This window comes from Anas acuta, chromosome 1 (assembly GCF_963932015.1).
Source record: "Anas acuta chromosome 1, bAnaAcu1.1, whole genome shotgun sequence".
NCBI lineage: Eukaryota > Metazoa > Chordata > Aves > Anseriformes > Anatidae > Anas > Anas acuta.
Window position 1 is genome coordinate 132,022,926 of NC_088979.1, and position 27,572 is coordinate 132,050,497.

The following is a 27,572-nucleotide window of genomic DNA, read 5'->3' on the forward strand; positions in this document are numbered from 1 at the left end:
CTTCGACCTTTAGATGAAAGATTTGGGATTAAATTCTCAGTCACTAGGAATTCATGGCAGCTGGAAATCTGTTTTCAGCCCACTTTCCTTTATTCCATTTAGCTCATGCAGAACTATCAGTTTTCATCTATGGTGTGGAGCTAAACACAGGAGTCAGTTTCTTAATAGCATTAAACCAGACCAGCTTAGTGTGATTGTCTGTTTCATTCTGGGATTTCATGGAGGACTGCAGAATCGTGTTTCCTTTCCGAAAGAGGTAACAACTGTAAATGATACCCGAAGGAGATGTCCAGGGAAAGTGATGGCTGTGGGGAGCTTTCCCTCTTTAATCTGTGATAAAACAGGGAGTGCAGAGCATCTGCACTACCTAGTAAAGGTAACTGTTGTAGCAGATGAGCATTTTGGACCCTGGTGTGGCTAACTAGCTGTTCAAGGACAAATGAGTTCATTTCCTTCTGCCTAGGCTCCCTCTGCCAGGTAGGAAGAAAAATGACAATCTGCGTTAGAAAGTGCTCCAAGGACCAAGAGTTAAAGGTGTAATGTAGCATGATGATTTTATCTGCTGTTGGTTGTTCAATTATTAAATGCAAAGAAAATTTGCTCTGTGAGTCACCCCCAAGAGGCAGACTAGTAAACAGTGTGGTACTGTGGAAGAATGACAGTATCTCAGGAGTTGCAGGGATGCATGTTTCCTGCATTTGTATTTCTGTTTATTCCAGTCTCCAGCAGGGACCAAGCACACAGACAATGAAGTTCCGGATGCAAATCTGGTTTCATTTTTGAGCGCAGTCAGTATTGCGCGGTGCAACTTCCCTTGCGCACAGTGTATGTGCTTCCTGCTGCCTTGCACAGGAGCTGCAGCTTCAGCACAGAGCCAAGCCTCAGGGGCAGCCTCAGCTCCTGGCAAATTGCATCCCACTTCCTTTGAGAAGATCTGCAAAGAACTGCCAGAAAATTACTGAAGGAGAGAATAGTAAGTCTGGGCAAGGGACTCTTATGGGTGTGGTTTTGTTTATTTTTTTTTATCTGTAAAACTTCCTGCATCCATGTGGATTGTTCTTGCTGAGACAATGTCTCTTCTGATGCTAGTGAGCAAAAATAGCTCTTGAATAGTCTGGTACTGAATGAGGAAGTAAAAGTAAGTTTTAAACTGGATGGACAATGCATGTTCTCCTTTTTTTTCTTTTTTTTCTTTTTCTTTTTTTTTTTTTTAATTCAGGTTTTCTGAAGGCAGAAATATTATCATTGGCATTCAGAATTGTTTTTTATTCCCTGTTTTGTCTGATCTACTTAGAAAACTGTTCCTAGGAAATGTGTTTGTGCTAATGCAGAGTAGGGCTTTCGTGTTTTTCAAACAGGAAATTCAACAGTTGAAACAACTTGGTAACGTCAGTAAGTGTCTTGCATATATTCGATGGTCAGTTTGGATGTCAGAGTCTGCTGTTCACTTGTTAATGCTTTATATCATATGTAAGGGGTATCTGGGAGCCGGACTGTGTGAAGGCTCAAGGAGAAGTGAATTGATCTGGCCCACTTAGAGAATTGTTTTATCTGTCATTGTTGCATTGCAACATTATGCAATAGCCTAGTTCTTGGCTAAATAAAACTCACTTGTTTGTACCTCAGCAGGTGGCACAGGAGAAAGACAACACCTGTTGCCTTTAAAATGGACAAGCGTGTGTACCTGTGATGTCTCAGTAAAAGACAATGAAGGACCAAATTAAGCCATTTCATTTGAACAATTAAACAATTAAATAATTAAATAATAATTTAATTTGAATAGTTAAAGCTGAATGTTACTTTAAAATTCCATTGTGAAATGCCACTACAATCAATATTCAAGCAGTTGTCTACTACAATGATCACTTCTCCAAGTAGCCATAAATAATTCATGCAGGAGGCTGGAGAAAATAGCCCATCAGTAACAGGCATGGACAGTGAATTTAGGTGATGATCTGCAAAGGTTAGTTGCAGCGAACAGAGGCTTGTAGTTAAGAACCAAATCTCCCATCCCTTCCTATTTCTCATTAAGCAGCTAAATTCAGGGAGGAGTCCAAACCCCGTCATGTTCAATTTCATGCTCTTTCTGCAGCAGGTTATCTTTTGAAAGATTACTGCCTTGGATCAAGCCTCACAGCAATGAGTCTTGCCACATGAGGGACTGCTTGAGAACACTAATTATTAGGAATAAGTAATGAGTCTATTAAATGCTAAGGAGCTGCAGTTCTCAGGCCCTGAAATGGCTGTTGAAAATCAGTGTGGATAAATGTGAGGAGGGGGAAAGGAACAATACAAGCTCTACAGACAAACGATAAGCTCAGAGTGTAGTGTTGCTATTTAGGAATAAGATCTTGGGGATATAATGGAGACTTCCATTAAAGTGTCAGCTCAGCAGCGATCAAAACAGCAAATGACATAACGAATTGGGAGGAAAGGAGTACAGAATAGTGCAGTGAACATTACAGAGCATCTTCCTAAATCTGCACGGTTCTCCTTCCCAGCAGTACAAAAAGCGTGTGGTAGCACTGGAAAGGGTTCAGAAAAGGGCACGTGGGATGACCAACGGGTCAGACTGCAAAGGATGACTAAGACATAGGCTGTGTTTCTTCCTCAGCTTTGGAAAGGGATGACTGTTGAGGGTGTAGGGTAGTAGTACAGTAACAGTGATGCGAAGAAGGTGAATCAATGGGTCTCCTTTTCACATGCATAGTGGGAAGTTTCAGGGGGAGCTAGCCCTCATTCAGAGTGAGCAGGAGGGGGTGGTTCCCCATGCCATGTGAAGCCATGCTCCAACTCCTTGCAATGGTGAGAGATAAACGCCTTCAAGGGCTGGCTGGGAAGTTTGTGCGAAGTAAACTTATTGGCAGCATCTACTAGGACCCCACTTCTGCTTTAGGAAGGCTGAACTGCAGGCTGTTGAAACTCATGAGAGTGTTTTAGGGAAGTATCTTGTGTATGCTCTGTGTTATAAGTTAGACCACACAATTTTCTGGTCTATTGAAATTATTTTATTAATCAAGTAAGCAGACACAAGCAAAACAGCGCTGGGCGGCTGGGGAGTCTCTGCTCCACCACAGCACGCGACTTCCCCTTTCCAGTGTCGCTGTTTTATAGCATTCAAGTTCTGGCTTGTCGAGACTTGACCTGTCGACTTGTCGACTTGTCGAGACTTGTTCTGAAGCTGCGCAGTCTGTTGTTGGGGGTCGTTATTCTTCCTCCGGTGATCATGCGCTGTGCTTGTGTTCAGGTGGGGGCAAAACAGGATGTCTTGCGGTGGGTGGGTGGTATCTTACAAAATCCTTGTTTTAACAAGGATGTTTACCCAACCCCCCTTCCCCATTTGTCCCCATGTTACAATGCCGTGAATTGTGAAACCTTATCTCCTCAGTAGATTCTTTAAATTCTCAAGGACAATGAACAAACCCCTACTAATTTATCACACTCTGTGTTGTTGTTTTTTTTTGTTTGTTTGTTTGTTTTTTCCTAAGCATCTGACTTTGGGTGCTGTAAGGGTCTGGGTATGAGATATTTTGTCTCCCTCAGTATGGCCATTTGACTATTCTGACCAAGTAGGACACACGGGACTGAGGCCCTGGAGTACGTTAGCTTTTGTTGCTGCAAATTCTCAATTTCAGACCATTTTCTACAGGTTTGCAAATGTTAAAAGACTAGCTTTCTGATGTTTGGGTTCCTTAGCCCAAAGAGACCAAGGATGTGGCAGGCAGTATGCATTATTTTTATGTGTAAATATTCAAAGAAAGTGTAAGAGAGACACAAGCTTAGTATTGCAGCAAAGCTGAGTTGGTATAAGCTGTGGTTTACATGGACTATTACATAAGGCTTATCAGCATGACTTCCCAAGACATAACAGGTGTCAGAAACCTAATTTAAAAGTAAGTTGGACTTAAGTTTCTCTGTATTAATTACTTTTTCCCTCCCAGTTTATTCCAGCTGGACAGTCTTGTCTCAGATTGTTCAGCTGCTTCTCAGGCACTTAATGACTCAATTTGTCCTAACTATTTTACATTACCAACCATGTTTCTAGACACAGCATTCAGTTTTGCAGCCGCTATAGTGAAAGATTCTCTTGTGACCCTTCTACTCTAGTGGTTTGGTGGGTATTTGTTTTATATTGGTTTGTTTTGCAAGACTGATATGGCAATTAAATGCTTTTGCATTAGTCTTGCCATTAGTCCCAATAGTCTTGACTTTGCAAAATCTGTGATAAAATACATGTTCATAATGCACTTTGACTGGAGCCTTTAATGAATACTCAGCCTGCAGAGTGGCACTGTGCTTTTTGGAGTATGAAGCTATCAGAGAAATGCCACTTTGGGGACCATCTCTTGGGCAGTGTGAATAGCAACTCTCTTGCTCTACTGTGTGTATAGGGCTGGGTAGTCCTCGTGTCTAACTGCAAGCACCTGCCTTAGCAGCTCAGACTGTCTGGTAACAGCATGAAGGAGTAGTTGAAAAATGCAAGCTGGGCCAAGACCCTCATTTAAATGCTCTGGATTGCTCTTTAAAGGTGCCTATCCATGGCTACTGACTACATAGGGAGCCTTGAGAGACGCAGCTCCTAATTTAGGTGTCTGAGGTAGACAGTAGAAATTCTCTCCTGTGTGACCCTGCCACATGAGGCATCTTGCTTTCTTTTAGAAAGGAACTAAACCTGCCTCCTCTGTCCTTCAGAGGCCCTGCAGCACTGAACCTCAGCAAGAAGAGAGTGTTTCTCTTCCACAAGGAGGTGGCACTATTGGTTAGAGAGCAGCATTGGTTAGAGAGCAGTCCATCCTGCTTGGAGCTCCACTTCCACCAGCAGCTAGGAACGCGTGGTTCAGAGGAGTGTAAAAAGCCTTTGGTGCTCATATTGCTCTCTGCTCTGGTTTTCATTAGGACTGTAAGGAGGGATGAGACCTCTGGCCTGTGCTAGTGCATATGCTGCCATGATAGACCGGGATTCAGAGACACAATCCGTCTGTAGTCCTCACACCTCTGCAGGCAATCATTTATACATACAGTTGGAGTATATAACTCTGCTTTCTTCTGCACCGAAGTTAACCTACCTTTGGTTTAATGAAGAGTCATCCCACTTTTTTGAATCTATTTTTAAAAGAGACTACTCAGGTACTACTGTCCCTAACTTTTACACTTTGCCAAGCTGAAGCATCCTAGTTTTCTTAGTCCTGTAGGCTTGAACGAATAACCTTTACGTGAACATGAAGACTACAAAAGCAAGCACTTACAAGTGAACATTTCTTACTCTGTAAGATGCCTGTAGAGCCTGGCTCTAACTTTTGTGCTGTGTAGGCAGCATGGCACAGCCTTATGCATGGAAATTTATACATGTGGTTAAAAATTCAGACTTGTCATTGCTTGCACTGTGGTTGGATTTGAGACTGAGAAAAGTAGGAGATAATCTTGCCAACCTCTTATTTGTGAACTTCTGTTTGATGGGACTTATTTGGAGGGTTATGTGGCTTCTGCCCTGCTCCCGCAGCCCAATTCTCTGGCTTCTGCTGTCCTTCTGAATTACTCCTAGCTATCTTGGAAAACCTCACCCATAGTTTGGGGTTTGTTGATGAGGAATTTTCATCTCTGTGTTATGTAGTGCTGTTCTGCTTTCATTTCAGGACAACTGGATTGGGTAGGAAAGTTGTTTTCCAATCTGTGTATGAAGTACGAATCCTGGAGAGGCTGTGCAACAGCTTGTACTTCTAACATGAAGTTGGAGTTTTATACACAGAAGTATGCCATTCTTTTTCCACAAATATGCCAGATGGTCTAGTAGCAAAAACTGTTTATAAGCTTGTCTCTAATTTAACTACCACATTCTTGATTTAATAATTCTTAACTATTGGTCATTTTTATAGCATATGTGTATTGATAACAAGAAAACAGATTTTTTCTTTTCGGTTGAAATAGGATTTTACTAATCTAATTCAAATGAAATGATTGGAATTAAGGCGAGATTTAGTACTAAAGAGTTCTTTTCCTCCTATTGTCTGATTATTAGCAGAAAAAATAAAAGGTATTTTCAGATTGATGACCTATGGATTACTTCTAAAAATAAATAGTAACTTAAAAAAAACCACAGCCCTTCAGTTTGTTTTCTTCCTAGCACTCACTTTGATCTTTTCATGTATTCTTTAGTCATGTTTCCTTTTCTCTTTATCTTTTACCAGTTTACCAGGAGTGAAAAATATACAATGGATCCAGACATCTTAAATGTGTTTACACAGCCTGCTGCCCTTAATCAGTTCCTTGTTGAGAATGTCATCACTCCAGGTACATACTTTGTGAGCCAGGACAGAAAAAGGTCCAAGGAATGACCTGAATTGCTAAGCAGAAAACTTGCAGTACAAATGAATTGTTTATTTTTCAGCAGCATTCCCATGGCTTTATCAGCAACAAGTAAACTCTGTGTGTGTGGTTAATTTAGCCTCTCACTCTCTACTCTCTCGAGGCAGGTCATTAAGAAATGACACAACTCACAACTTCTAGCTGATCCTTTAACTGAGATTTAAATTTTATACATGCCCAAGGTTTATTTTTTTTTAATTTGTTTCCAGAATTGTCCCTGTAGATTTTATTGATTTGAATTAAATTGAAACATAATTTCTGACAGCAGTCATAATAGTCTGCTTAGCCATTTTCTTCCTCACAGAGAATCAGTTAAAATAAAAAAAAAATGACAGTTTCTACGTATGTCAGTTAGTGATACTGGATAATGTAAAACCAACAGCAGATTTTATAGAAAACTTGAGTCATGTCTGATAATTTTAATGGATCTTGTTTACTTCCTTTCATAGGAGAGAAGAAGAAACTCATAAAACCCACTGCAAGCAACAATCCGAAATTGGAGGAGTTAAAACTGGTACCGTTTCTTTTGCTATAGCACTTAACCCTCACTTTGTGTTGCTATCACCTACTGCATGGTTGTTCAGCCATGTAAATTACCTGGCTCCTTGGCCCCCGTCCCACCCACTCTCAGGACGTGGACATGTCCTGGTGCTGGCACTTGATCTGTGCACAAGGGAGCCAAGGCTTTTGCCAAGTGCAACTCCAAGCTTTTGAGTGCTGATAGTGCACCAGAGTGGTCACTGCTGTGTGTGAAATGGAGGGTAGGTTTAAAATCTGAGTTCTTTGCATAATCTCTCTTGTAACCTGGGACATATGGATGAGTTGCACCTGAAGTACCTGGTTGTGACTTCACTGTATCAGTAGCGTAATGGCAACAGGAATCCAACTGAGACAGATGGATTTGAAAGCAAATCCATGTCAGCACTTGCTGTGACTAATGGGAGATGTTTGAATACATTCAGGTTGGCTTTCCTGATCCCATGATAACAGGCTGTGGGATTGCAGTGCTGATTGGCAGCAGTCTTCTCTTTTGTCCTCTGCCTCCTGTCTGCTGGCTACCAGTGACCACCAGCTTGGGGCAAGCTGTGGTGCAGCCTGAAGGGGATAAGACAGCAGAGTAAGAAGGGGTGAGGGTATGCAAGTCACCACTGTAATTCAGGAGTAAAGCCTTCAAGCAGCTGTGCAGTTCATTGTCTTCTTGAGGTAGCTGTGAAGGAATCCTATTTCACAGGAAAGTGCTTTATTTCTGAGCAATTTTGAAAATTCCCCCGTGCATTCAATCACTGTGTTTTTCTAATGCCATAGCCTGGGGGAAGGCTAGCATACTGAAATTTCCTGGAAGAAAAGTGGCATGTCTCTTTTGAAACCGGCACTTCTTGCATTATGGAGATCCTAAAATGTTATTAATGTTGCAAAAACAAGCTTAAGCTTTGTGTTGATGTGTGTGTTATATGGCATTCATAAATCCATAAATATGTGTGCTTCTGTATTACATTTTCTTAAACATTCATGCACATTTGATCAAAAAGATTTAATTTTTGTGTCAGGCTTTCACAATGTTTTTATATTTAGGAGAACATCTGAAAGGTAGTGCTGCAAAATGCAATTATGTTGTCTACGTCGTCACTGAATTTGTTCTTTTCAGACTGACAAAAATGAAGAGATTTCCATGCTATATGAAGATTTCTGTTAGCTTCAGTGCTTAATCCATTTTCTCTTAGAGACTCCTGAAAGACTGTTTTTCATTGTCTAATTTCCTCTCTATGGAAGATGGGGAGGTAGAAATTGGGACCCAAAGGAGGGAATCCTATTGGTGCCCACCAGTGCCACCACTAGCCTTCTTGATCTGAAGAGTTTGTGGCTCCTTCAGAGAAGAGGTTGGAGTGTGGGGGGACATGGAGTTACTACCTTCGAGGGAAGAAAAAGGGAAGCAAAGAAACTCATTTGGGAAAATAACCGTTTTGCATTGCATTTTTGTTTTGAAAGGTTTTTGGGAACTAGGAAATGTGAAGTGACTATAAATATTGACCAGCATGTAAAAGAGAATATGGTTACGTTTAGAAGCCAGTAGCAAATGTCTTTAAATACTCATTTTCTGATTTACTCATTTTAGACACAACTCTGCTCTACAGCTGAGTAGAGCCCCAATAACTGGGCTTGAAAGAATTGTCTGAGCTGTAGGCTGTGGCCATGGCTGTGAAGAGCTGAGGTAGCAACAAGGAATCTCAGATATCCATGTCTAGCAGTACTTTCTGCTTTTCTGACTTCCACCTGCCTGTACTGTGACACCTGGGGTACAGGTTTATCCCTTGCACATCTACAGCATCACCAGATCTTAACCTGCAAGCTGAGGAGCACAGCTTTCTGCTTTAGAAGACGGTGTATACTTATTAGTTGAGGAAGTATGCTACACATGCTTTGTCAGATCCTCAGTTCAGGGAAGTGCCTGAGCTAGGCTTTTTTTTTTTTTTTTTTCTCCTCAAGCAGTTTCAAGCATCTCAGAGATTTATATTTTATTTTTACAAACAATTTCTTATATTTTTGTTACTGTTGGCTAACTTACAGGGGTTTGCTATGAATTGTCTTCTGTTTACATCAAGTGAGGAGGGTGTTGTCCATACAACAAACTCCAAATATTCATTTACAGTGATAACAATATCAGTATGAGCAATATCCATCCCTTTGAAAGTAGTTCTTATTTACAGCCAGCTGGTGCTGCTGCTTTTCAGTTCTGCTTCAGCAAATCCTCTTCCCTTTCCCCTTACATTTCCCCCAAATCCTCCTTCCCTGAAGCCTTTTCCCTAATAGAATTGGGAATAGGGTCTGCTTCTCTATCTGTATATTTATTTCTACAAAATTCATAGGAATATAACTTGAGGTGTATACCACGCTTAAAAATTTGCCTCAAATTGGCCAGCGAGCCTTGTGTTACTAGGGAGAACTAACTGCCACTTAACTTTCCTTTTCTTTATAAAAGAACCAAGAAGCACAAAGGAAGTAGAGGTTGAAGGCAAAATGAGATGTGAGATAAGGGATGAAAGAAAGAGGTGAAACACAGCATAGCACTGAGGACTTGTCCAAACAACAGGAGTCTAATTCTCAGCTGCTTTGTTTTCCTCCACAGTTATTGATTGACTGGATTAACACAACTCTGAAACAGGAGCACATAGTAGTTAAAAGTCTGGAAGAAGATCTGTACGATGGACTGGTACTTCATCATCTCTTGGGTAAGCTGCCTCTTTGGCTTGAGCTTGCAAATAAATCTTGGAGGAACTTTTTGAAGAAAGAATAAACATCCTCTTGAATGGAAAAAGCTATGAACATTGTGATAATGGTAATTCTGAACAAATGCCTGATGATCCACTATTGTTTTATACAATTATTTTTCTTCTCAGAAAGTCTTTTTGTCTGCTAGTTAATATCATAAAAAAGTTGGAAGTGTGAAATTACAGTCCTTCTGAAGGTGACTTGTGATGCTGCCAGAAGCATTGGATGGGATCAGGGGATCAGCACTATAATTCATGTTTTCCAGCTTGGAAAAAAAAATAAAAAGGAAAAAAAATAAAAAGAAGGAAGTAAAAGTTTCCAGGTCTAATACACTGAGCTGGAACTGGTGAAAATCTAAGAGGCTCTGTGTGTATACTACAACGTGCTTTTATATGTGCTTTTTATATGTGCCCTCTTGGAACGGCCTCTTGAACCATTTCTGTTTCTCTGTCTCTCCCGTTTCTGCTTTATTTTTCTTTCTCCTTTCACTCTCTTTGGGGATGCCTTTCAAGTCATATCTCCTTTTTCCCAAGGCTGAAGAGAGCAGTGTGAATTGGATTGGCTTATTTTCACAGTTTTCTTGCCTGAGCTGGATTTCTTCTATATATGTGAGTTGGTATGGCCTTTGTGCAGTATCCCCAGGAAGGATTCACTTGTCAGATTCCTGTAGCTTCCACTAGGAAATGGAGCAATGTGGAGTGCATTGTGTGGATGGGGGATGCTGCTGTAAGGAATGGGCTGAGTACTTCCCCGTGAGTAGAGCTTCACTGATTTTACTGAGGCTTTCAGAGAGTTCAGGAGTTTAACAAGGCATATGCCTGTGGGTCATGGGTCTGTGCCATGGAAGCTATTAAATGGTACTGGTATTTAATACAAGACTTTGTGTGCTTTATTATGACTTCATATATATATATATATATATATTATTTTTTTTCTTTTTTTTTTTTTTTTTCCTCTTTGGTGGTGTTAAATGCAACCTTATTGATATGGGCTCTCTGTCAAAGAAAAACTAGGATCTCTCAAGCTGGATGTTGACAAGATTGCATTAACAGAAAAAAAACAGCGGCAGAAACTCTCCGTGATTCTGGAAGCTATGGATAAGTGTTTGCAACTGGATGAAAGTCAGCTGAAATGGAGTGTGGAATGTAGGTTCCGAAGTGAAATGGGACAAAATTATTCACCCCAGGGCTTCCCTGGTTATAAGACTGCTGTGAGGCAAAGGGGTGCCAGACCAGTAATTTAATGATCTGTTTGCAATTACTATTTGAATCACAAGTGAGACAGGAATATCTGATGCTGACTGGGTGCAACTCCATCCTCTGAGATTGTGGCTTAACAGCCCTCAACATCCTTGTGTATGTCTCACAGAAAGGACTTTTAATTTGTGTTATTGCTGAATCGTCATGATATAAACTCCAACTCAGTGTCCTGCCTGTGCTATAGCCCTTGATGACTGTGGGATGCTCTGCACAGGGATATTACTTAGGATATTATGATGAGGTTTAGTTGTTTTGCACACTAAATGTTGTTTATTTTCTTTACATGGAATAGCTATCTTAACAAAGGACTTACTGAGCACCCTGCATCTTCTGGTCGCAATAGCAAAGCACTTCCAACCTAGTCTGGCTATTCCTCCAAATGTTCAAGTGGAAACAATCACCATTGAGGTAATTATAGTTTTAATATTTGTCACTGAAGATCCTAGAGACTTAGTTTGTTTAGAATTAGGGAGAATTGTGTGTGCAGCTGTAAAAGAGAGATTTTTATTTTCTGTGAACTATGCCCTTTAATTTAATGACAAGACCATCATTTTATACTCAGTTCAGATACTGTAACTTTAAAAGGATGGAAACACTATGCCATTTTTTCTCCTTGATCCAAAAATGGATGGTTCAAACTGAAAACAGCTGTTGATCTCTGTAAAGAAAAAAAAAAAAGAGGAGGAAATTTTGCTTGTGCTATCTCTAAGTGTTTTAAAGTAGAAGCCTGCACTCTTTGATCATGACATTAGTTTAATTATGAGGATTTGTTTCTATAGTGAAAGGGTGTCTTTACTGTCCATTAGGGTCACATTTTGATATTTTTCTCTACAAGCTGAAATCTACATTCTTTCTTCCTCTGTTGTGTTTCTTAAAGTCAGCTCTGGGACTTCAAGAGAACATCACATAGCCCACAATTTGGGATACAATTGCAAAAATTAGCACCACTGTGTCACAGTTTTAACAGTACGGTTGCAATTCATTCATGTTGGAAGTTCTGCACACTGTATGGCATTACCTAACACATTGCCTCTTTGGAGGATCATAATTGGAACTGGGACCATTTATGCACTTAAGCTGTGTATTTCACTTTAGGAGGTTTCAAAGTGTCCAGCAGGGACAGCCTTGTCTGGGACCCCATCCCAGCCTACCACTTAAGCACAAATAGACCCTCAGATTTCTAATTGGAGTCTAATTGCATGCTGCTGTGCCACAGTCAGATGCTCTTGTCATGTGGATCCATTCCATCAGTGAAAAGTCAGACTCTTTGTAAAGGAGCACTTCCTCTAGTGCCCTGTGTGGCTGCAAGTGCCTCAGCTGCGCAGAAATCAGGTGGGATTATCTATGAAACCACAGCATCAGCAATGGATATTAGCCCTGAGAGATAAACAGAGAGAGAGAGAGGAGTAGCTATGGAAATGATGGGGTTATGGTTATGAGCTGGTTCTTCATAGGAGAAATTAATGGACCCAATGGAACAGTAATTGTTAGGTGAAAAGTGAGGAAAGCCCATGAGGCATAGGCTTGGAAGAGGGGATTGAGAGTGTCTTAGGGCAGGAAGGGAAAATTGTTGAGGAAGGTGATAGATGCAGAGGGAAAAAGGTATAAGGACATAAACACATTGTGCCCAAAGAAAGGCAATGAAGCTGGTGAAGGCTCTAGAAAACAAGTCTTATGAGGAGTGGCTGGGGGAACCCGGGTTGATTAGTTTGGAGAAAAGAAGGCTCGGGGTTGACCTTATTCTGCTTTACCTTAAAGGAGGTTGTAGCAAGGGGGAGATGGGGCTCTTCTCTCAAGCACCAAGTGATGAGGGGAAATGGTCTCAAGTTGTACCAGGGGTGGTTTAGTTGGATATTAAGAGAAATTTCTTTACTGAAAGGGTTGTGTGGCACTGGAACAGGGAAGTGGTTGAGTCACCATCCCTGGAGGTCTTCAAGAAACACTTAGATGTAGAACTTAGCAGCATAGTTTTGTGGTAGACTTTAGTACTAGGTTAAGGGTTGCACTAGATGATCTTGGAGGTCTTTTCCAACCTGAATGCTACTATGATTCTGTGATTCTGTAAACAAAGGCCCAAAGTACCTTCAGAAACAGTGAGAATCACCATCTTAAATCTAAGCAACCCACCAAACCTAAGTCCTGTGCAAGAGGATTTGTTGATGGGTTGTAGGCTATGGAGCAAGGTCGTCACAAGAGAGAGGTGAGCATCTGTGGTGCTGTAAAACTGAACACTTAATGCAGGGAGGCTCACAAAATAAATCAGTGTCTGCCCTGAACAGCTTATTACATTCATCAAGGCTCCAAGTGAATGGGTCAGTCTCTGAACTTCACCAGCTGAGGGGCCTCATGCTTTTGCTTTGGCTTCCTCTGCTGGGCAAACAGGTCATTTGTGGTTGAAGAGTGAAGAGAGCAGAAGGGAGCAGTAACCTCTGAAAGTGCCTATACTAATTGTACTGGACTTCTTAAATAAATGCTCTCTGGTAATCATTTAAGACAGCAAACAGTTTGTGAAAGTGTGATTAATGCTTTCAGATTTTTGTGTGTAACTAAACCAAAAATACTTTTTTGCTTAACAGAACACCTCCAAAGGATTAAAGACGACAAGTGCAGTGGAGTATATCACAGGAAGCAAGTAAGAAGGAATGTATCTGGTTTGTACACTGTCAATCAGAAAGGAAATACTGTGGGTATTTTCCCCTTAGAAAAAAAAGCTGGCATCACAATGATGACAAAAATCGTGAAACCAGACATGTATATATGCATGTGAACTGTTTCTGGTTTGTTTCCTTTTTTTTTTTTTTTTTTTCTCTTCAGATTGGGTATTAGGTTATAATACCCTCCTGTTCTACTCTTTATTTAAACTTCTGTAAGAAAATGTATATAAGTATTTCTGAGGTTGATATTGTCAAGGACTATAGTAACATATAGTAATAGACATCTAGTACTGTAAATTTGTACAAAAAAAAGTCCCCAATTAAACAGGAAATTTTATAAAGCCACAGTAGTTTAAATCTACTATTAATTCATTGCTATTGTGCCCATAATTTAAGATAAATTAGTCAATTTTTTCCTTATTTTACTGTTGAAGAAATAAGGTTTGAGCTTGTTGAGTTTGTGAGGTGCTATCATTATTAAAGGAGTTGAATAGTAGGATACCGTTTATACACTGAGATAATACAGAGATCATTCCAAGAACTAGAAACAGATTTTTCTACTGTCGTCTTTTATACGTTAGAACATCTTCAAATTCTAATATCATGAGCAGCTTATTGAAAGAGGTTATTATAGATTGTGCTTATAAAATAGATGTTCATTAGGCGAGTTAAAAACTCATATGCTTCCAGATGCCTACACAGATACATAGTGTGTTTAAAAATGTCTGTTGGAAAGTTACTCTAACATAAAGTTAATGGCACTTTGTACTGTATCTCCTGCTTTACAAGATGCCTGATGGTACAGATAAGCTTTGTTTATGAATAAGATTAGTTCTGCTGAATGCTTTTTCTAACTTTTTCTTTTTATTGCACCTCTAGAGAGAATTTAGAAGAGCAGTCAAGTAAGTATTGGCATAGCCAAATTCAGTGTTGCTCTGTCTGAGATTCTGATCCATTTTTACCTCATGAAAAAATCAGTGTGTTCCCACTACATTTAGTGAAGATTCATGGATTTCTCCTAGCACTTTTTTTCCAAATGACTCCTGTTAGAGTATGTTGAGATCAGCACAATATAGTTTGGAAATGGGGTGGTTGCTTTGCTCACAGATTGTGGGCAAAATATGGATGGGTTGTGAGACAGAGAATGATACAGTGGGTTGATGATCCAGCAGAGAAGCCCCGAGTAAGGGACAAAGTATGCCTTGAATTAAAAGAAATAATCAGTGTGCACTGATCACATTCTCTCTGTTGGAACTACTTATGAGTACAGTGCCATGAGGATTGTGCTTCTCATTGCCTGTAAATAGTTCCAATGTCATTTCCTTTCTGCAGCTTGCAGATGAGATTCTGGAATCTGCTGGTGGGAGGCACCTCAGTAGAACAAGCAGCTTCCACAGAGATTTTACCCTTAGGGCTTTCGAGGGGCATGAAACACCTGAGGTGAAAAATGGCCATGTGTGCAAAGCATGCAGGAGGTATGGGCACTGCTTAAGCTTCGGTGTGAGGCTTTTGGTTTGTATACCATGAGCTGCTCCTCCTTTCTGGAAAGGAGCACATTTCATCACCAATGAATTAGAGCAACTGTTTAATTCTCTGCTGTGCCCTTTATGTTAACATTTTAATCCTTCGCAGAGGTGCAAATGTATCATATGTATTTATCACTTATTCTGCTGAGTGGCCTCTAGTGTGGGCTGAAATAGTGAAAAAAAAATATATAATCAGGTATTTCTTCCAGTAGGCTTATTCTGCTGGAAAGAGAAATCTGAAATTCACTCTTTGGAATGCTGTCTCTATTTTTAAAGCAGCTTGCTTAATAAAGAACAAAGTCCCAGAGCATGGCTCCAGAAGAGGACTCTCTAGTTGGTGAGACTATTGCGGGCTGCAGACTGTGGCTCAGAACTGTGATGGATCCACCTGTTTCTTAACAGTGCTCCTGCAGCAACACCCTAACAGGGAAGGAGGGCAAACCCAATGAAGCTTCTTCACAGCAGGGGCTTCTCTGTTTCTGGCTTTTAGGAGGAATCTTCCTTAAGCAAAGCTGTACTTGCTTTCCTGCACTGTAGAAACCCATTCTCCAATTAGTTTTGCTGCTAGAACTGGTGCAGCACAGATCTTGAGAATCTCTGCAGGTGAGAATGGGAGAGCTGAATGAAGCAAATCGTTTTTTACTGATGTAATCAGGCCAAAAGGAAGCCTCTACTACTGCCCCATGTTAAATTCAAAAGTAGGATTTTTTCCCCTTCTCCCTACAGTTTTTGTTCTTCCCTGGCTTATAAGGTGTGATCACCTTTTTCCTCAAGCCTTCTTAAACCTTTGATATGACAGTTGTTCCAAATAATACCAATTAATGTTGTTTTGATGCAGCGGATGATGCCTTTGATGAATTATTTAGCCGTGCTCCAGATAGGCTGGATGATGTAAAAAAGGTAATTTATTTATTCTTTAACAGACAAAATCTGTAGGGTAAAACATAATTAATAACTTCACTGAATAAAATTCTCCTTCCTTCCCCTCTCTACTCCCCTTATTTTTTTCTTTAGGTATTTTTGCAATTTGTCAACCAGCATGTTGGAAAATTAGGATTAAATGTGAAAGACATGGAATCTCAGGTAGCCTGCTCTGAGCTGTATGTCAACATGTTTTGTCATTCGAGTGTTTCCTCTTGCCATTAGGTTTCCTCCTTTTTGTTGTAGCAGTTTTTTCTTGGCAACATCACAATTATATCTAGCTTTGGGTTAGGATGTGAGGCTTCAGTCTCTGAAGTTTCTGAAGCTATTAAGTAGTGGTAAAATATAACGTTGTATTGAAGAGTGCATGGTCCTTGTAATGCTACAGGGAATCATTTTCAGAGTCCAGTTTTCAGAGAACTCCTGAATATTCTTTCTGTCAGGATGGAAATGACAATTACACTGAAAGCCAGGTTGGTTGCTGGTGTTTAGTAATCCTTAATGCTGGATTTGCTTTAGGGTAGGAAGGCCTGACTTTCATTAAATTTCAAAGCCCCATCCTCTGAACATCAAGCTTCTTTAGAGTCCATGAAGTTGCAGAAGTGCTCATTGCACACCTGAGGATCACCTTCCCAGGTCCCATAAACACACCTATGCTGTCTCTGGGGAGTGAGCAAACATGAACTCGGGGACATCCCCAGTGGCATTTTCTTTCTCTGCTTCTGCAGACATGTGCATAGTAATGACAGAAGAAATCAGCCATCAAGTCCTGCTTTGCTTCAGTCACTCAGCCCCTGGATGCAGTGTCAGTCCCTGTGATTTACGCTGCATAGATGAGGAGTGGGGCCATGCTCCATCGCTCTTCTGGGTTTTCCTGGTGGACAGCTGTGAGGAAGGAAATTCTGAGAGGGTTTTGTCATAAATCTCAGCCCCTAGGCATAAGTGTAGTCACGTGTTTGCTGGTTGTGGTCGTCTGAAGTCTTTTCACATCTGGAACAATTTGTTTTAATAGCTGTCCTTTTGCAAGGTCATATTTTTACTAATATGAGCTTAGCAACATTACATAAGTACATACAAAGCTCACTGTTTAAGAGGTCAAGAAAGCTGAGTCATTGGACCATCTGGTTGCTAGAGTACCATTGCAATTCTTTTATCACTAGAATGGCATTTATCTGAAGAATGTACTAAAAGCCCACATAATAAATAATATTCAGATTGTTCCTTTTTTCAGTTTGCAGATGGAGTTCTCTTACTTTTGTTAATTGGACAACTGGAGGGTTACTTTCTGAATTTAAGGGATTTCTTCCTGATTCCAGCCAGCACCACAGAGATGGTAACTTGTTATTTAATCATTTAGAGCTTGAAGCTTCAAACATCTTGTGTATTTATTGCTTCCATATGCCAGTGAAGAGCCCTATGTCTTACTGTTACTCCTGCCACTTAGAGTCATATGTGTGCGTGGTATTTGCTGATAGTTCTTTGGGACAATCCAAAAGCAGGCTTTAGGTACTGTTGAAGTACTTTGGGACAGGTTGTTTCTCCTTCAAAAACTAAATATTGTCTCATGTGAGGCAAACTATTATTACTTGCGCTTATTTACGTAGATACATGCTTCTGAAGCCTTCCAGTGCAAATCAGAGGCTCTCTGTGGCAGGGAACTGATGTGCTATCCTCCTACAAGTCTGTCCTACAATTGACATCTTTAACCAGATGACATACTGTGCAAAACAGAACTGGATCCATATAGCTTTCCTTATGCCATACCTTAATTGAGACATGGCCAGAACATTTTGAAAGTCCCCTCTGTGCTTCAGAAGCTTTTGAGAGAATCTTTTCCTCTCCCAAGGCTGGGAGCTGTAATCTACCCAGCCAGCTTTGCCTGGCTCCATTCTCAACCTCCAACAGGCATATTTTATCAGTGCTTCCAAAGAAAAAAAAAGGATCAACCAGAAGGTAGTGGATGTTGGGATGCTGCTGTGAAAGCCTCATCCACAGATCCATGATATTGAAATATTTTTGGATATTTGAGATATTTGCCGAGGCGATCGGCTCCGGGGCAGACGCGTTCTGCAGCGGAGCGGGGGATCGGGCCAGGCAGGGCTAATTTTTCCGGCATCGAGCCTACTTGAGGGAGCCGCCAGGACCCGGCAGCCCTCGTGAGGGAGGCTGACGAGGCGCAGGCGGAGCCAGCAGCGCCCCCTCCCCAGCCGTTCAAAAGCTGCCCCTAGGGGGCGCGAGCGACTAGGAGTGCGGCGAACAGGGCGGGCAAACAGGGCGTGGCGCGTCAGAAGGGAGTGGCGCGGCAGTTAGCGCGGCAGTTCGCGCAGGCAGGGCGAGCAGGAAGGGCGGAGCGCTCCCCCCGCCCATACGAACACCTCCTTAACGACAGCTGTTCGCTAGGCGATAATGGTCTCCACCAGGCACGGTGCGCTCTCCAGGAAGTCGGTACACACCCAGACTGACTACCCGTTAAAAAACTACCCGTTCAGGTCACCGGATGCAGGGAGTGTCTGAGCCTGTTGCTGCTGTCGGCGGGAGGCAGAGAAACTGCGTGCGTGAGGTGCGAGCAGGTGGATGACCTGATCCGCATGGTGGCGGAGCTCAAGGAGGAGGTGGAGAGGTTGAGGGATATCAGGGAGTGTGAGCAGAAGATAGACTGGTGGAGTAACTCCCTGCAGGGCTTCAAGGAGAGGTATCGAGGTGAGACACCCCAAATGGGGGTGGATCCCCTGCCCTGTCGCTGTCGGGCAGAGGGAGGGGACCTGGAAGTTGAGGAGGAATGGAAACAGGTCCCTGCTCGACATCGCAGGCGATGCCCTCCCCTTCTGGCCCCACCTTCCCAGGTGCCCTTACGCAACAGGTTTGAGGCCCTGGAGCTCGACAGACTGGTGGGTGAGGAAGAGGTAGCAAGTGTTCCCAGGAGGATGCCTAGGGCGAGGAGGTTGACTCCACGCCTCAGGACTGCCTCCATCAAGAAAGACAGGAGGGTTATTGTTGTGGGAGACTCTCTTCTTAGGGGAACAGAGGGCCCTATTTGTCGGCCTGACCCTACCCATAGGGAAGTCTGCTGCCTCCCTGGGGCCAGGGTCAGGGACGTTGCCAGGAAGCTTCCCAACCTGGTACGCCCCTCTGACTATTATCCTCTTTTGATAGTCCAGGCAGGTAGTGATGACATTGAAGAGAGAAGCCTGAAGGCTATCAAAAGAGACATTAGCGGACTGGGACGGTTAGTGGATGGAGCGGGAGTGCAGGTGGTGTTTTCATCCATCCCTACAGTGGCAGGGAGGGGTACAGAGAGGACATGGAAAGCCCACCTGTTAAACATGTGGCTCAGGGGCTGGTGCCAATGCAGAAATCTTGGGTTTTTCAACCATGGGGCACTTTACTCAGCACCTGGCCTGATGGCCGCAGACAGGTCCCTATCTTTTAGGGGAAAAAGGATCCTGGGCCAGGAGCTGGCGGGGCTCATTGAGAGGGCTTTAAACTAGGTAAGAAGGGGGATGGGGCTGAAGCAAGGATTGTTGGAGCTGTGCCAGGGGAAACAATAGCAAGGCCGGGGGATGAGGTAATGGCCCAGCTGAAGTGCATCTACACCAATGCACGCAGCATGGGTAACAAACAGGAGGAGCTGGAAGCCATCGTGCAGCAGGCAGGCTACGACTTGGTTGCCATCACGGAGACATGGTGGGACCAGTCTCATGACTGGAGTGCTGCAATGCCTGGCTATAAGCTCTTCAGAAGGGACAGGCAGCACAGGGGTGGTGGTGTGGCTCTCTATATTAGAGAATCTTTCGATGTTGTAGAACTCGAGGCTGGGAATGACAAGGTCGAGTCCCTTTGGGTTAGGATCGGCAGGGACAACAAGGCTAGTGTCCTGGTCGGGGTCTGCTATAGACCGCCGAACCAGGATGAGGAGACGGATGAGGAGTTCTACAGGCAACTGACAGAAGTTGCGAAATCTCCAGTGCTTGTACTCGTGGGGGACTTCAACTTCCATGACATATCCTGGAAGCACAACACAGCCCAGAGAAAGCAGTCTAGGAGGTTTCTGGAGAGCGTGGAAGATAGCTTCCTGATGCAGCTGGTTAGTGAGCCTACCAGGGGAGGTGCCCCGCTAGACCTTCTCTTCACAAACAGAGAAGGACTGGTGGAGGATGTGATTGTCGGGAGCTGTCTAGGGCAGAGTGACCACGAAATGGTGGAGTTCTCTATTCTTGGTGAAGTCAGGAAGGGGATGAGTAAAATTGCTATATTGGACTTCCGGAGGGCTGACTTTGAGCTGCTCAGGACACTAGTTGGTAGAGTCCCTTGGGAGGCAGTTCTAAAGGGTGGAGGGGTCCAGGAAGGCTGGGCACTCTTCAAGAGGGAAATCTTAATGGCGCAGGAACGGTCTGTCCCCATGTGCCCAAAGACGAGCTGGCGGGGAAGAAGACCGAGAACAGAGAATTGTGGCTTGAGCTTAGGAGAAAAAAGAGGGTTTATAATCTTTGGAAAAGTGGGCAGGCCACTAGGGAGGACTATAAGGATGTAGCGAGGCTGTGCAGGGACAAAATTAGGAAGGCCAAAGCTCATCTGGAGCTCAATCTGGCTACTGCCGTTAAAGATAACAAAAAACGTTTTTATAAATACATCAACACAAAAAGGAGGACTAAGGAGAATCTCCATCCTTTACTGGATGCGGGGGGAAACTTAGTTACAAGAGATGAGAAAAAGGCGGAAGTGGTTAATGCCTTCTTCGCTTCAGTCTTTAGAGGCAATACCGGTTGTTCTCTGGATACCCAGTACCCTGAGCTGGTGGAAGGGGATGGGGAGCAGGATGTGGCCCTCACTATCCACGAAGAACTGGTTGGTGACCTGCTACGGCACTTGGATGTGTACAATTCGATGGGGCTGAATGGGATCCACCCAAGGGTACTGAGAGAACTGGCAGAGGAGCTGGCCAAGCCACTATCCATCATTTATCAGCAGTCCTGGCTATCGGGGGAGGTCCCAGTTGACTGGCGGCTAGAAAACGTGATGCCCATCTACAAGAAGGGCCGGAGGGCAGACCCAGGAAAACTACAGGCCTCTCAGTTTGACCTCAGTGCCAGAGAAGCTCATGGAGCAGATCCTCTTGAGAGTCATCATGCGGCACTTGCAGGGCAAGCAGGCAATCAGGCCCAGTCAGCATGGGTTTATGAAAGGCAGATCCTGTTTGACGAACCTGATCTCCTTCTATGACAAAGTGACACGCTGGGTGGATGAGGGAAAGGCTGTGGATGTGGTCTACCTTGACTTCAGCAAGGCTTTTGACACTGTCTCCCACAGCATTCTCCTCAAGAAACTGGCTGCCCTAGGCTTGGACTGGTGCACGCTTAGTTGGGTTGGAAACTGGCTGAATGGTTGGGCCCAAAGAGTCGCGGTAAATGGAGTCAAGTCCAGTTGGAGGCTGGTCACTAGTGGCGTCCCCCAGGGCTCGGTGCTGGGGCCGGTCCTCTTTAATATCTTCATCGTTGATCTGGACGAGGGCATTGAGTGCACCCTCAGTAAGTTTGCAGATGACACCAAGCTAGGTGCGTGTGTCGATCTGCTCGAGGGTAGGAAAGCTCTGCAGGAGGATCTGGATAGGCTGCACCGATGGGCTGAGGTCAACTGCATGAAGTTCAACAAGGCCAAGTGCCGGGTCCTGCATCTGGGGCGCAATAACCCCAAGCAGAGCTACAGGCTGGGAGATGAGTGGATGGAGAGCTGCCAGGCAGAGAAGGACCTGGGAGTGATGGTGGACAGTCGGCTGAATATGAGCCAGCAGTGTGCTCAGGTGGCCAAGAAGGCCAACAGCATCCTGGCTTGCATAAGAAACAGTGTGGACAGCAGGGCTAGGGAGGTGATCGTCCCCCTGTACTCTGTTCTGGTGAGGCCGCACCTCGAGTACTGTGTTCAGTTTTGGACCCCTCGCTACAAGAAGGACATTGAGGTGCTTGAGCGAGTCCAGAGAAGGGCGATGAAGCTGGTGAGGGGTCTGGAGAACAAGTCCTATGAAGAGCGGCTGAGGGAGCTGGAGTTGTTCAGCCTGGAGAAAAGGAGGCTCAGGGGTGACCTTATTGCTCTTTACAGATACCTTAAAGGAGGCTGTAGTGAGGTGGGGGTTGGTCTATTGGTCTATTCTCCCATGTGCCTGGTGACAGGACGAGGGGGAATGGGCTGAAGTTGCGCCAGGGGAGTTTTAGGTTAGATGTTAGGAAGAATTTCTTTACTGAAAGGGTTGTTAGACATTGGTACAGGCTGCCCAGGGAAGTGGTGGAGTCACCATTCCTGGAAGTCTTTAAAAGATGTTTAGATGTAGAGCTTAGGGATATGGTTTAGTGGAGGACTGTTAGCGTTAGGTCAGAGGTTGGACTCGATGATCTTGAGGTCTCTTCCAACCTAGAAATTCTGTGATTCTCTGATCTTTTCAAGTTGTCTGTTGTGTGGCTAGGATCACAGAGGAGACAAAAGCTCAGTTGCTGACCATGTTGGATCACTGGCACTTCTAGGAAGCTGACCAATGATGACCGTTAGTTATGTTGATGATTTTGTATGCCTGCGCACCGTAAAATCAGTGAAAGCTGTGGAACTTTTTTCCCATGAGTCACTGGACAGCTCAGAAAAATATCAAACCCTGGCTGTTTTTTCTGGATTGTGTGAGTTTAGATCTCTGAAGGTGAAATGTGTCAAATCCTTTCTGCTTGAGAGCTGGCTGAGATGAGAATCTCTCCTCTGATATGATTTTCATTTGGGGTTTCCCACACAAATTAGTCTTTCTCTTGATTCCCAGTCTAACCACAGTTAATCACCTTGGGCACTATTTATCTGTGATGAACATTCTCAGGGGTCCCTTACTAAATAATAAATACTTCTGTGGGGCTTTTTATTAAAACATTTAAAAGCATGACTATCTGAGACCTAGGTTCAGATTTTGTCAAAAAGTCACTGTTGTAAGCTGATGATTGTTAAAGGTATTAAGAAAATTTAGGTTTTATATCTAAGATGATTCAGAACAGGAAAACGTATTTTGAAGGGTTGAGTCAAATAAAATCAAAGCACTTATTTGCATTGGTTTTCTTTCCCTTTCTCTTCCTCTGCCCTGTTTCCAAAATTGTGTGCTCTGGTTCATTGAATTAGAAGTAAACTTTTAACATTTCTAGTAACTTCATTCAGAGGAAGTTGATTACTGTTTTTTTTTTTTTTTTTTTTCATTTAATATTTTGTAGGTAATCTTTTTCTTTTTGGATTAGTCCTATTCAGGCCTTACAGATCTCTTTCAAGAAATGAGATGTCCTAAAATGTTAGGTACAAATCAGAGCTCAGACCTTCTAGTAATTCTTATGTTGTTGCATGTGCTGTTCACTGGCCCCAGAGAAGGGGATACAATGAGATTGTGTACTGGTTTGATACAATAATACACATTCTAGCAATGTTTCTTTAAAGTATTGGACTTGCAGTTGAACACTTCGCCAAAGTGATACTTACCATTTATTTCTTCTCTATTTGTTTAAAAAAAAAAAAAAAAAGAAAAAGGCAGGATGACAATATAGCTAATATAGCTAAAAATATTGAACTGCCATTGTTCAGCTGTCATTTGTACATAAAATATGTCTTTCATATGCCATGCGGCGTCTTCCTCCCAAACATTTTTGATGTTAATTGGTACAGTAAAGTGTGAAAATATAACCTTTGCTAAGATTTAAAATATCTCATTTGTGTTATAAAAATGGTGACAACCATGCACGCAATTGAGATCAGTGTGGTGCATCAACTTTTACTCAAGCTGGAAGCTTGAAGCTTGAAGCTGATACATACACCTTGTGAATCATAAGGAGAGGGTACTGGGATGAAAGCAATGGTACTGAAGAGGAAAACAAAAACAAAAAATGAAAAGGGCAAGGAGGACATTAGAGGGACCGGAGAGCTGAGGAAAGAAGGAGCCAAAATCCTGGAGGTGACTGGCCCACAGGTGCAAGAAGTCCATGTTGTGAGTGGGTAGATTTGGTGCAGGTTTTCTGGGTGTTTGTTACAAACAATGAGAATTATAAGAAATTGTAAATAAGGTTTAGACCTATATTCTCATGTTGATAGAAAAGCATATGTCCTGATACAAAGGATATAATTATGAAATATGTCAGGCTGGAAACAAGGGTGAACATTGGTAAGGAGATGAAACCTGGGAGGGCGCCTATATATATTAAAACTGCAGACTTGGTTTATTTTGTCAAAAGAGTCCTGGAGTTGAAGTACCCCAAACATCCCAATCTCTGTCAGATTGTAAATCCTAGAGAATTTGCCAGCTCTTTAGAGTCTGGAAATGCAGCTGGATGGAACAGCTTATTTTTCTAGGTTGCCTTTCTTGGGTTATCAGTATTTCTGTCTGAAGGTTTATTTTGGAATCTGCATGTTTTCTTTCCTTGTAAATCTCATATGCTTACAAAGGGAAAAATGTGACCCTTTTACCTGTGCCAGTTAAATAAGAAAACATTTTATTTATTCATTCTGATCAGAAAATTGTTTAGATGTGTATGAGCCTAAGCTCTCCCATGTGCTGACTATGAAAGGAAGAAAACAAGCTTGAGTTCAAACTGTCAGTTACAGTTACTTGTATATCACAGAACCTGGTAAAACAGAAATCTGTTACTTCACTTGAGAGCACAGTTTTTTTCTTGGCTTATGCTAGTGGGACCCCAGTGCTTGTTGTCAGAAGATAATAGGGAACAGCATGGCAGCGTTTTATGATGTACCTCCTGAAGGATAAATTGCTCGGTAGCCTACGGAATGTATGAAGAAACAATTTGAAGTTCTTACAGGTATTTCATTAGAGCAAGGGAGCCTTCTAATTACCATCCAGATAAACAGCTGCCCTTAAACTAGTAAGAAGCTAGTAAGTGGGATATTATATTATTTTAAAATATCATTCATAATTACTGCATATGCCTTTGTTGCTACTTTTATGTGGGGAAGTGAAAGAAAAACAGGAGAGAAAAAATAATCAGGAAAAGATCCCCAACCGTTATTCATAGAGATGTGCTTGATTTCTCTTGAGTAATATTAAGTAGATATCATCACTGCTGTTACCATGCATATACATCTTCATACATTAAAGCAGAAACTTCTACCTCACAAATGTAGCTAATCAGAAGATTTCTAATCTTTATAATTCTTAATGAAATATAGACATCTTTTTACTTCATTTATATATAAATATATATATAGTTCCAAATGCAGTAAGCATATGGATATTTTAAAAATTATTTTAATTTTAAAAATAAGTAGACATAAATGCCATGCATCTATTAGATCCAGTTATGAATCTAGCCTCTTTTCCCCATGGAAACATCAATTAGCACAAGGCTTTCACATGCAAGGTCTATTTTTAAATAAATGGATTGTTCTTCCCACCTCATGGGATACATTTTGTTGGAGATGGATTTTACATCTGATTTTATGTGATAATTGATAGAAGTTCTGAAGAGCACCTCCATCAAAACTAATGAAGTGAGTACATATTTATGAATCAGTATCTTACTCCAGCTATTAGAGAAATGCTTTTGAAAACATCCTGGCCACTGTGCTGCTAGATGGAAAGTACTTTCTGTTATGTTGATCTGTCCCTCTCTCATCCACAGCTTCACAATGTTAACCTTGCATTGGATTTGCTGACAGATGGAGGTCTTCTAAATTTTTCTGTGAACTCTGAAGGTGAGTCATGACACACAGACTAGTCTGGAATAGACTTGCTAACATCCTGGCTTGCAGAAGTTAAAGTAATTGAAGAAAGTAGGTTCTGCAGTGTGGCTCTTGTGCATTTTATTATATGACTGCCCGATAGCTCCTCATTCAGAATGAATAATAATAAAGCTGAAAATTGTTTTTGAACAATTTTTATTCCTATGCTAAAAATGTTGCATTGCTATAACTTTAGTAACTTTACACTAAATTTCAACCGTTTAATAAGTTAGTATTTTTTACAGATTTAGAACAGTGGCAATTTTTAGTGAATGTGCAGCAGCTGAACTGGAGGGAAAGCTGTTTTCCTATCTCACAAAATGTTTTAGTGATTTAAAAACAAACTTGTTTCATATGGGAAGGCATTTCAGAAGATGTCCTGAGGATCAGAAAGACTGACTGCTCTACCTAAAGCTAGAATAGCTGGTAGGTCATAGGGAAAATTCTCAGCTAGTGACTGAATTTAGTATGATTTAGAAGTACTTATTACAGCTATGCTATTTACTGTTAAAGGATTTCATCTGCTGGTGTTTCATTGTTAGTGTTTCTTCTGGTGATTTACAACAATGTAAGAAGAACAGTAAACTTTCTAAATCAGTTATCATCTTCCTTTGTAATTATTAAACACAAGAGCAGGTTGCCTAGCAAGAACATGGAAGCTGAAAACTAAAAGAAAAAAAACCAACAACAACACAGAAAACAAACTACAGCAGCAAAATGTGATAGAAACATTACAAGCAAAAAATAGCGTAAGGTAATTTCCAACATGAGTCATGCCACAGGAGAATCATAAAAAAAAAAAAAAAAGGTGTAAAGTCCTATTAAATTATCTACTCTTTCCTCTTGTTCTGAGCTAGCTAAGAATTATTTATTACTATGCATTATTTATCTTGTCTTCCAGCAAGATAGTGCAGCGAAAGGTCCCTTTTCCTTATGTTCATTTAATACATAAATAAATTGCTAACTCTGTGGTTCCTGTTCTGCTTTTTGTTGCAATTGGACAGTCTACGTTTGTGTTACAACTAGGCAAATGTGGAAGATTCTTTGGCTTGGATTTGGCTTGGATTCTTCCCCTTCTTCCAGGGATTGCTAATACTTCTCATCTTTTTTTGTTTTGTTGTTGTTGATGTTTGTTTGTTTCTTGTGCATCCACAGATATTGTGAAAGGAGATATGAAGTCTACAATGCGGATTCTGTATTGCTTGTATTCCAAATACAAGACTAAAGAAACATGAAGAGCAAGACCAAGAACTTGGATACTCTGTTTGCCACTGTGTATGCACTTGTGTTTGACACTTGCTGTATTGATATTGTATGTTCAAATACGTATTTGTGCAAGGTTTCACACACCCTGAGGACCTGAAAGTTAGTGCATGTCCAGGGCCAGTAAATTGTGTAGTTCTGTGTCTGTAGCTCCTTGTCTCTCTCTCTCTTGTTTGTTCTGAGACTCCCTAATGCTGCAAAGCGTAACACATGCTTGTAAAAGATTCTGGAATCTTTGCTTCTGGAAATGAATATGGAAGATGTTATTACAACGCCCCTGTGTTTCTGCTTCTGGTTTGCTCTGGAAACAGGAGAAGGGGAAAACCAACCATGGCATCTCCAGGAAGACTGCATATAGTATGAAAGTTCAGGTTCAAAAACTTATTTACACAGGTGGCCAGCTGTTCTCAGACAGGAGACTGTATATTGGACACCAGATGAATAGCTAGCCAAAATGAAATTGGAACTTACCACAGTCATTGATAAAAGTTTCATCGCTTGCTCACTTGAATCTGGAAAAGGGACCTAGGCTCACTGTTGCCTTCAGGGGGCAGTGGCGACCTGGTTCAGGAATGGCACGGCGG

The 27,572-nt window shown here is 42.0% G+C and overlaps 1 protein-coding gene across 3 annotated transcripts; it reads left to right on the forward strand.

The window, feature by feature from the left end:
- The first annotated feature begins 793 nt into the window (after nucleotides 1-793).
- Nucleotides 794-27,261, forward strand: PARVG (parvin gamma). Of its 3 annotated transcripts, none has more exons than XM_068657202.1 (13): nucleotides 794-973; nucleotides 6,186-6,288; nucleotides 6,813-6,877; nucleotides 9,488-9,590; nucleotides 10,635-10,775; nucleotides 11,182-11,297; nucleotides 13,466-13,521; nucleotides 14,423-14,445; nucleotides 15,908-15,969; nucleotides 16,084-16,152; nucleotides 17,222-17,323; nucleotides 25,626-25,698; nucleotides 26,881-27,261. In XM_068657202.1, the coding sequence occupies exons 2-13, from the start codon at nucleotides 6,210-6,212 to the stop codon at nucleotides 26,958-26,960; spliced, it is 969 nt and encodes a 322-aa protein (XP_068513303.1). In that variant the 5' UTR covers nucleotides 794-973; nucleotides 6,186-6,209; the 3' UTR covers nucleotides 26,961-27,261. The 3 variants fall into 3 exon arrangements, with proteins under 3 accessions (XP_068513303.1, XP_068513293.1, XP_068513312.1); XM_068657192.1 differs by lacking the exon at nucleotides 794-973 and adding an exon at nucleotides 3,212-3,247; XM_068657211.1 differs by lacking the exon at nucleotides 794-973 and adding an exon at nucleotides 5,730-5,748.
- The last annotated feature ends 311 nt before the right edge of the window (nucleotides 27,262-27,572 follow it).